The 10,754-nt window shown below is 43.0% G+C and overlaps 1 protein-coding gene across 4 annotated transcripts in view; it reads right to left on the reverse strand.

Annotated features, from left to right (window-relative positions):
- The window catches only part of SEC24B (SEC24 homolog B, COPII coat complex component), a 49,009-nt gene extending 45,689 nt beyond the window's left edge, over nt 1-3,320 (reverse strand). For all 4 annotated transcript variants that reach the window (XM_050338144.1, XM_050338143.1, XM_050338141.1 and 1 more), the window contains exon 1: nt 3,076-3,320. In XM_050338144.1, the coding sequence (XP_050194101.1) occupies nt 3,076-3,196 (121 nt within the window). In that variant the 5' untranslated portion in view covers nt 3,197-3,320. The remainder of the gene's footprint in view (nt 1-3,075) is intronic.
- Nucleotides 3,321-10,754: the final 7,434 nt, after the last annotated feature.

A 10,754-nucleotide genomic window follows, 5' to 3' on the forward strand; every position in this document is an offset into this window, starting at 1 on the left:
GATTATTCCCTTTATCTGAAGTGAGTTTTTTCTCCATTTGATTATAAAGAATGTGAGCAGAAAGTAATTTTTGTACTGCAACTAGTAGCTGAAACTACTAATGACGATTAGATAATTGGACAGTTTTCAACACTGGAAATCGCGATACATCTTCAGTATAATTTTGAAATATGTTTAATTGCCCAATCTGTCATGATGTCTCAGGTAATCCACCTTCCTCCCTAAACACCTGACAAATATCTCAAAAAACTCCATGAAAGGAGCTGAAAACCTTAGCTGCATACAGAAGGTGTACTTCTAAAACATTGTCTCTATAATGAAAGCCATGAACCTCTCCTGCTACAGACAAATGAGAACTTTATATAATGTTATAATGTATCATTACATTGACATTAACAGGTGAACCCCAAAAATCTTAATACTTTTTAAGGGAGGGAGGAGCCACCCCCCACCCCCCAAAAAAAGCAGCAGTGCTATGGCTATACCACTATGTGAATTAGTAAACATTCGCTTGCTAGTGTCAAGTTTGTTTTTACATCCATGCATTCCCTCAGCTGAATAATTTAGCCATCTGCCACATACCCTACCTGCATGTAGTCTATGTGTCCTACAGCACCAACTTCCTTTCTATCCAAGAACACCTGTTAGCTTCCTGAAACTTTTAACATCCTTTATCCACCTCCAGAGAAGGCTCCCCCAGCTGCCTCACATGTCCTCTAGCGATGGAGAGGGGACACAGCTGTCCCTTGTCAACTGCAGGCAAACAAACCAGCAAATCCAGCCAGTGCTGAGCTCTCCCAACAGCTCAGTCACACAATTGATGTCTACTCCTTCATTCACCCAGCTTCCCGTTTTCACAAAATATTCAGGGATTTCCTATCTTTCACATCTCTATTCTCTTCATTAAATTTAATTAAACTATCAAAAAGATCCAAAGTCAGAGATTTCAGTACAGGATCAAACTGAGAATGTTGTAAGAGAGAAGTAAAAATTAATAAAATACACACAAGAAGTTAACTTAAAAAAACCCAACAACAACTATAAGTTATGCTAAAACTAAAGTCTCCAAGGATCTCAAATGGACTTGGTCATTGAACGAGGCAAAATTTACTAATAACAAAACTGAACATCCTTTTAAGTACCACCGTATGTACAACAGGTCACTTGCTTTCTGCAAAAAGCAGATCCTCCTTCATCAGATTGTAGTAACTACACGGCTTTACCTGAAAAATTCACATTTTATGAAATTAAACATCCAAACATGCAAGAGGATGCTCTAGTGTTTTCTTTCGGCCAATACAGAAACAGCTCAAGTCACTTCAGTATTCTGCATTTAAACTCCATTATAATGATGTACAATTAAATTTCAAAAGCAATGACAATCTTCTTTGTGAAATTTAGTTTCTATCAGACAGAATGGAAAATTCCACTACATTCTTCTTCTGTTACTATCCCCCTACACTGCCCATCCTATTGCAATTAAAGGGAAAAAAAAAGAAGCCTTCAATCTTGTGTTATAACTTCAGAAGATTAGTACTGCAAGACAACAGACACATCAATCTAAAAATTCTGGAATGCTACTGCTGAATGTCACGAAATGAAAAATTCAGTTATTGACTACAAGTCATCAAACACACACCATTAAGACATCTTAAAACCACAGTAGTTATAAAATAAAAACTCAAGACTCTTAGTGAAGAGTGTATAAATTTCTCAGAATTAAAGAAAAAGTATTTTGAAGTAAATAAATGGTTTGCTCCCTGATTTTACACAAGCCATTTCTAAAAATATTAGCAGCAACATGGGGTTAACTAATTAAAACAACAAACAGTAATGATGGCTCTCTAAAATTACTGTTTCATTAAGGTTAAAACACAAAGAGAAGGCATGACAGTTTCTATTTGTTTCTGTAAAAACACTTCCAGGTTATTGATGCTGTAGTAGCTGTGTCCTGATAATGGCATGTTTTTTTATTAAAAGCCTCATAAATTGGCATTTTCTGAACCATTTTTACAAAACTCAGCATTACAATACCAGTTTGGACACAACCGGGCACTGATATCTTAAAATCTACCGTTTAATTACCTTCCTTTTCATTCACTTCAGTGACCTACCCAACGCCTACAAAAGTACTTATCACTTAACCACCCCTTTGGAGATTCTGTAGGTCCTTACCCTGCACACTGATCCGTTCAGGAAAAACACCTGGGCAGAATACAGCCTGGCTAAAGGACTTAACAGCATGAGTTAAATCATCTTGGCAAACAAGAGGCGACAAATTTAGACACCAAACCAACATTACATGGAGAAGATGATCATGCAGGGATTTTGAAGAGTTAACGTGGTGTATTAATAAATAACTAATTTTATAGTGCACCAATTTGAAAATGAGGAAGTGTATGCTCATTACTCTCATTCATAGCACAGTCAGTTTCACTACCTCTCCTGAAATGCGAGTATTTTGTGACTTTAAGCCATTCTGCCTTTCTTTTTCAGTGACCCACATTTCACTGGCCCAGTGCTGTTCGCTCAACTCAAATCCCGACACCCAGTTGTGTGAACGCCTACCCACCTACTACTTTTAAGTTCATAAACAGCTACGAAGCGAGTACTCTCACCCAAAATAACGCGATTTTCTGCCCGTTCTCACGCTCCGCAGCCAGCGCCGAGGCCTGGAGGTGCCTTGGCCTCCAGAGCGCTCCTGAAACGCCACAAAGCAGGCGCCACGGCACCGGGCACATCCAAACCCGCGAGGGGAGCGAGGCGCGGATCCCCCTCTCCCGAGCCCCTGCAGCCAGGCGGGGAGAGGCCGCGCCTTCCCGAGCTCTTTCCCGCACGCAGCCGCGGGCCCCGCAGCGGGACGCGCCTTTCCCGAGCGGCCCCGGCGACTCCCGCTGCCTTTCATCCCAGGGGCTTCGTTACGGCCCGGATCCACCGGGCCCGGGCCCCTCCCGCCCCGCCGGGGGAATGAAGGGGCGCGCAGCCCCCCCCGGCACCCCCAGGGGCCTCCTCCCGTGCAGGGGCCGCGCCGCTCCCCCCGTGCGGGAGCCGCTCCCGCCCGCGCCGGCCCCTCACCGTTGTGGCAGCGCGGAGCGCCGCCCGCGGGGGCCGCGGCCTCCCGGGACCCGCCGGGCCCGGCCGGGGAAAACGCGGTGGCGGCGGCGGGCCGCGGCGGCAGCCCGGCGGGCGCGGACATGGCTCCTCGCGGCGCCTCTTCACTCCGTCCCGCTTCTCCTCCTTCCCTTCCTCTTCCTCCTCCCGCTCCTGCTGCTCCTCCTCCTCCTCCTGAGCCCCGATCCAGGGCCGGACGCCGAGCGAGGGTCCGGGAGCCGCGGGAGGGCCCGAGCGCCGCGCGCGCCGCCGCGGCCCTGAGCGCCGCCGCCCACAGCGCCCCCTGGCGGCGCCTCCGCCGCCCGCCCGGCACTGCCCGGCCCGACCGGGCCTGGGACGGGATCCCCTCGCCCGCTCCCCGCGGGGACCCGCCTGTGGGGCGGCGAGGAACCGCCCGCTTCGTCTGCGGGTGCTGACCCATCTGGGACCCTGTGGGGGCGGGCGGACAGGCCAGGGCGAGGGTGAGGAGCAGGAGGTGACCCTGTCCCCCTGCTCAGCCCTGATGAGGCAGAACCCGGAGTGCTGTGTCCAGGTCTGGGCTCCTCGGTACAAGAGACCTGGAGCGGGCCCAGTGGAGAGCAGTGAGGAAGGCTGGGTTACTGGAGCATCTCTCTTTCAAGGAAAGATGGAGAGAGTTGGGCCTGTTTAGCCTGAAGAGGAGATAACCAAGAGGGGACATCATCAATGTGGATAAATATAAAGGTGGGGTGGCACAAGGATGGAGCCAGGCTCTTAGTGCCATAGTCTAGTAACTGTGGTGGTAGTGGATCAAGGGTTGGGCTTGATGATCTCAGAGGTCCTTTCCAACCCATCTGATTCTATGATTCTGTAATTCTATGATTCTTCTTGGTTGTGCCAAGCAATGGGACACGAGGCAATGGTTAGAAACCATGCAAAGGAAGTTTCACCTGAATATAAAGAAGAATTTCATTACTCTGCAGGTGACTGTGGAACAGATTGCCCAGAGAGGTTGTGGAGTCTCCCTCACTGGAGATATTCAAGACCCTGAACGAAATCCTGTGCAATGTGCTCTAGGATGACCCTGCGTGAGCAGGGAGGTTGGACCAGGTGAGCCCCCTGTGGTCCCTTCCAAACTGACCCATTCTGTGAGGCTGCTCTGTGATCCTGACTGAGGGCATAGACATGTACATGTACAATACACATACCTCCCATCATTTTGGCTGAGACTTTTCTGTCTGTATAGGTAATATACACTATTTTAGGACTATATGTATCCTGGAACACATAGAGGTAATGTGTGTGCTCTGCACAGGGGAAAAGGCCTCACAGGGTGAGGTGAAAACTCTCCCTCTGTAGTTATTTCTATGTATAAAGAGAAAAGCTTCGGTGAGATGGGGATGAGCTGAGGCAAGGCTTTTCTCTCTGTGTTAGGAATGGGTGTATTCTCTGTGTATTCTCTCCCTCTTCACTGTGGTTACATGCTATATACGAAGAGAAGGCCTTCACAAGGAAGGGCTAGACAAGATAAGGCAAGGCTTTTCAGTCTCTGTGCAGAATATGTAGTAGATATTCTCTAAACAGGAAGGCAAGTGTTAGAGAGCCCTTGCTGTGATTTAACCCCAACCAGGAAGCAAGCACCACACAGCCCCTGACTCACTCCCTCCACCCTGTCCCAGTGGGATGGAGGAGAGAATTGGAATACTAAAAGTGAGAAAACTCATGGGTTGAGATAAAAACGGTTCAATAGCTAAAGCAAAAGCTGCTCACACAAGCAAAGCAAAACAATTCCTTCACCACTTCCCATGGGCAGGCAGGTGTTCAGCCATCCCCAGGAAAGCTCCTACTTGGGGAGGGATAAAGGTCTCTCCCTTCCTTCTCCCACCATCTCTATATGCTGAGCATGATTTCATAAAGTATGGAATATCCCTTGGGTGACTTGGGGTCAGCTGCCCCAGCTGTATCCCTTCCCAGCGTCTTGTACACCCCCAGCCCCCTCGCTGGTGGGGTGTTTTGAGAGGCAGAAAAGGCCTTGTCACTGTGTAAGCACTGATCAGCAATAATGCAAACATCCCTGTTTTATCAACACTTTTTCTATCAAAAATCCAAAACATAGCCCATACCAGCTACTGTGAAGAAAATTATTCCCAACTAAAATCAGCACATCCTCCCTTGCTGGCTACTGTTGCCAAAGGATCTCCCTTCAATTTAACACTTTCCGTAGCCTTTTATGTAACCTTGGTACATAAATTTGACCAGTCCCTTCCCTGTTTGGATGGTGCTGTTCCTACTAGTTATTATACATGTCTGCCCTTAAATGCTGTAATACCTTTTTAGCTACTTTGCCTGTATGCTCAGCATATGGTCCAGCCCTGACTGTTACTGTTATTACAAAGCATGCAGGGCATCTTTTAGTGCTGCAGGAACTGACTGTATTTCAAAGTTTCTCAGCCTGTCAAACAATGTAGAGGTGTCTTTTGCAGGCCTCCGTTAGTCCTTTGACAGACTGTAGATCCATATCTGAAAGAAATAGTTTCTTCTTTATGACCTAATAAGGTAGGGCAAGAAATGATGGGTTCAAAATGCAGCAACATGCAGGTGAGCTATTAAGAAGTAAGTATTATTTTCAAAACTAAAGGACTCAGTTACATGGGAACAGTGTGACATTGCCATAATTGAAGGAGTCTTAACAGAGGTTACACAAACATTTTGAGAGTCAGACTGTCAACCAGCTTTGGTGCGAGTGACTTCTTGAAATCCCTTCCAGGACTGTATTGTGCTGACAAATTCTGCCGTTAAAGTTGTTCTTCTTTCTTTGTAAACCATGCTTCTCCATCCCACACAAAATACTTGTGAGAAATGAATGCATGACACCAAAATAATTCAGAAATATGGACAGCCAGTTGGTTTGCCTTTTCATTTTCAGTAGTGTTTTTTAAGATGCGTAACTGCTTCTGTGTACTGCAACTATGTTTCGTCACAGCATGCAATACATGTGAATCTGTGTTGTGACAAAGGTTTTCCCTTTCCAAAGTCTAATTTCTCTAGTTCCTTTTACTGCGAGACTATAAATATATCCTAAATAACAGTCTGTGAAAATTACACATCAATTTATGATCAAGCACAAGGAGTGTGCTAAAAGCAAGAGGAGGCAACTGGGAATTTTCCCATTGTTTTGAATGCTTTTACAAAACCTTTTACACAGTTTAATCAATTATTTTCCACAAACAACAACGACACTGTGGTTAAACCCATTTATTCCTAGGAAATCCAGATGTGTTGGCAGAAAGAACACAAGCCCCTAATGGAAATCCACTGTAAACTCAAAACCATTAATTTTGTTTTCCTCATTTATAATGAATTTGAAAGCATTAGTAAGAAATGAGTATTAATGTCTGCTGTTAATGCTACCATGCAACAAATAACAGGAGCTGTCTCACCTAGGCCATTGCTTCCACTTAGTTCTAGTAACAAGTTATTACAGGAGTAATAAATTCTTTGGCCACCTGATGAGGCTTAATTACTAATAGATTTATTTTGACCTCTGGTGGAGGAAACAATGACACACAAAAAAAACCCTCTACCATTTGGGTTTGCAGAACAAAATATGAAAATGCATCTTGTTACCCATAATCTAATAAAAGAGGCATTAAATGTCCAAGCCTAGAAAGAAAAAGTTATTTTTGCAAGGACAAAAGTCTGGGAACAAATCATTATAAACTGAGTAAGAAATAATGTTGAGCTCTAACATAACTAAGCCAAGCTTCTTCCACTTTGTCATACATTTTAGAAGGAGAATGACAAAATTAGGTGCTTTTATAATCTCCATAAACAAAATGTATCTGTGGGTCACCCTAGCTCACTAATAAATTTCTAATTATTGCCCTGCATTTCTATCAGGAACTGGGCCATTTTGGTGCAGAATAATAAGGCTTCATGTTTTCACAATCAGAAGTTTCCAATTGCGTTAACATAATTGTATTTGCATAAGTTGCCTGTAGTCACTGCAGTGTAATTGCATTCCAGAATGAGAAAGGCAAATCAAGACTCTTGATGTCACTGTAAAGTGTCCCTCTGCTTGGGTGACCTCTGCATCTGGCTGAAGGATAAATCCCTGCATCCACTGGGCGAGATCTATGCTATACTTCATTTGCAGCTGGCTAATTAGTAGAAGAGGCCCCAGGGCAGTCATGCTCCACTTTAAATAAAAATCTTCCAGACTTCTAAAGCATAACAGAGAACGAGACATCAGTTGTGATACCGCTCAGCTTTCTTACACAAGTACAGATTTACTTTCCATGTAGTTTATTTATTATCCAGGTAACTCCAGAGAAGCTTTGTGCCTCAGCAATGAGCAGGACTTTCTTTTTTGTCCGTCTGAAGCACCTGGTATGCATTCCGGCTGGGTACAAAAGACTGAGCTGTGCTTAATTTTTCTGTTTTGAAGTGTTCATTTTGTTTTGGTTTTGGGGTTTTTTGTGGTTTTGTCTTGTTTTGGGGTGGTTGTTGTTGTTGGGGGTTTGGGGTGTTTGCTTGCTTGGTTGGAGGGTTTTGTTTGTTTTTGTGGGGTGGTTTGGTTTTGTTTGGTAGGTTTGTTGGTTTTTTGTTTGTTTGGGGTTTTGTTTGGTTTTTTGGGGACTATTTATATCTGTAATGGAAAGGGCTCAGAAAGCAGCAGGATCTACTTGGTTGGGATTTCTCTGGACAAAGGCAATGAGCTCTTCTACCTGCTACAGCTGATAGTTGCTGGATGTAGCTAATCATTATGGCCCCTATGTCTGAGACTGGAAGTCAGAGTAGCTGTTCCATTCCATAATCCCTAATGACGGGTATCATCTCTGTTCACACTCTAGTCTACAATTTCAGTGATGCCTCTTCAGATATGGATATATGACTTAATTCTCACTTAAACTGGTAGTCCCGATTGGCAATTATGCCTGATAAGCCTCTTGAGTATACAGTGTAGATAAACATATATCTATATATAGACTTGTAGTATTCCTGGGTGGTTTCATCAGCTGCAAACTCCAGTCTATGGCAACACTACTCAGAAATCACCAAGCAAGCCATGACTAGGGAATAACCTCAGCTATATCCAAAGATCTAAATGCTTTTATGAAATTATGTTCAAAGGGGAAGTCTAGCCACAAGCTTTCATGTGAACTTGGGGGACAGCTAAACAAAAGCAAGGGAATCTGGGGAATTTATACAGCTGATGTGCCACATCCCAGCTGTAGAGGTGTAGTGTTGCTGTGATTCAAACAGTCCAAGTTTAAGAGAATGAAACCTTTTCAGTTTTCAGCTATTAAAATTTGATGTTTTCCCAGTAATTTTTATAAGGCCTGTAAAGCTAATAAACCCCTGAAACATCTTTACTTTCTGGCAGTTCGATATTTCATAGGTTTTCCATTAAGACAGAACAATGACTCATCTAAACCACTGGAGCTCCCCTCTTCCTCCTGCGGCTGCAGATGTGCCACTTGCCCCCAAAGCAAAGCTTGCTGTTACTTCTAAAAGAGGAACATGCTGCAAATATGGGAACTCAGGTCCAAAAATAGCTTTTCTGGATGTCTTCATCATTTGTCCCCCGTGTATCTTTCTTTACATATGCAGTAAGAAACCCACAGACCCAACCAAAAGACACAGTTCCTCCCCTACCTTATCTGACTGCACAGGCTCCTCTGCTTATGTACATCACAGGTCCCTCGGAGCTCAGTTGTATGGTAACACCCTTCACTTCAAAGGGTTTCCCATATACACGATGGCACTGAGATAGGCTCAACTGATCTGTAGATCAAGCCATCCAGAACTAAAATAGAAGATAATTAAACCACTGAAGCACACTTAAAAGTACCATGCTGTGGATTAGCAGCTTAATGCTGTAAACCTCAGGGACTTCACAGTAACACTTTAGAAACTCTGGTTTTCTGTGTACATTTGAAACAACGTAAGAAGCTGAAAGTGAATCTATCCTTATATGAAGAGACTGCTGTCATCTGAAACTAATTGAAAAATTCCTCTCACAAGATGTTTTGGCAATATTTGGGAAAATTGTCATGACAATTAAATATGATGGACAGTGGTTGACCAGGGCCAGATGCTGCACTGACTGCCTTGCCATCTTGTGAGACTAAGTCTGGAGGAGGCATGTAAAGCTGGATCCACACTGGTAGATGAAACATTACTCAAAGGCATCATATAAAGTGACATATTTTCCCTCTGCAGTCGCAGTACTCCATCAAGTACTACTTCTTTAAGGTCAGACTGTTTTCATGAGTAGCAGTGTAGCATTGTTTTCAGCAAAGGGAACCCAGAGAGTGATTTGCAATGTGCAGAGGAATAAATAAATGTAATTAATAAAAAATGTACAGATCGATTCATATAACATTATATGCAAGAAAAAATGAAGCAGTGATGATCAGTTTCATTTTCAAGCATAAGCTAAGTAGTAGCATTCATGGAAAAAGACATATTTACTTATAATCTTTTCAGACATGTAAACTGCCCATCTAAAAAAACACTTCTGTGCTTATAGTTGCTCTGACAGCTTTACCTGCTGAATCTTACTTTCAGCTTTTTGAACGGTGGTTTTTTACCTATTTGTAGCTTGTTCCCAGCTGTTGCCTCCTAATTTAATTTCATTCTTCATAGTGGGTGAAATTCACCTTTTATTTCTACACCACTGACTTCTGTTGAAATAAATGGTGACACTATAATTTCAAATTCACTGAAACAGGAAACAGTGGGGTAAGCACCTCCGTTTAGCACATCTTTTGCTAAGATTGCAACATTTACGATCCCACAACACAACACAAAATTATAAAAATTACAATAAAAGCCAATTACTTCCTTTAAGCAATAAAGTGTCTACATCTAAATATTTTTCTAACAATAGAATGTAAATTTTTATACACAAAGTTCAATTTACTTTTGGCGTGATACTTTTGCTTTAAAAAGAAGTGAAAGTAGGTCTCTGCCATGTTATCTTTTAAGAGCAGCTTGTGCTGTGTGGTTTCACATTGTACCGGAAATAGTGCAGATGCAGATCACACCTGCAAGGACAAACGGGAACCGTTTTGTTTACAGAAGAACAAATAACACAATCTATGGCATTATTTTATAAGGCAAACTGTTTTTCTGTATATGGTTGCTATCCCTTGGGACAGCAAGACATCACTGCTTCTCAGTCCATAGTGAGAGACATCTCCATTTTTAATCCTCCTCTGACCTCTACCAAATTGCTTTCATTGTAACTGAGATCCCAGTTTGAGATCAGTTCTAGAGCAGATGAACATTTGCTGACAAATTATTTACTTACCTGCAAAGTAAGCAGCTCTGGCTTGACACCATTTAGAAATGTGATTAAATATTTTCTATTTCAAAAGTACTTCCTTTATCATTTTGACTGCTGTAGAATGCAATATAAAGGAAGGGAATGAAAGGACTGGTAGCATGTGAAATGCAACTAAAGGATTCATATTGAGTTGAGCTTCCATCACCCTTTTTCCCCTTGATGTCAAAACCCTTTTTTTCATATCAGAGTGACTCAAAAGATCTGTTTATTTGTTTTAATTTTGAACAGATGATTAAACCAACCATTTTCTTGAATTCCTTTTAGTATTTAAACAAGTTTTCTGTTTCAGAAACATGTGTCCAAAGTTAATCATGTGTCTAAGTGCCTTCTG

The sequence above is a fragment of the Myiozetetes cayanensis genome, unplaced genomic scaffold (genome assembly GCF_022539395.1).
Source record: "Myiozetetes cayanensis isolate MyiCay16 unplaced genomic scaffold, myiCay2020 scf7, whole genome shotgun sequence".
Classification (NCBI taxonomy): Eukaryota; Metazoa; Chordata; class Aves; order Passeriformes; family Tyrannidae; genus Myiozetetes; species Myiozetetes cayanensis.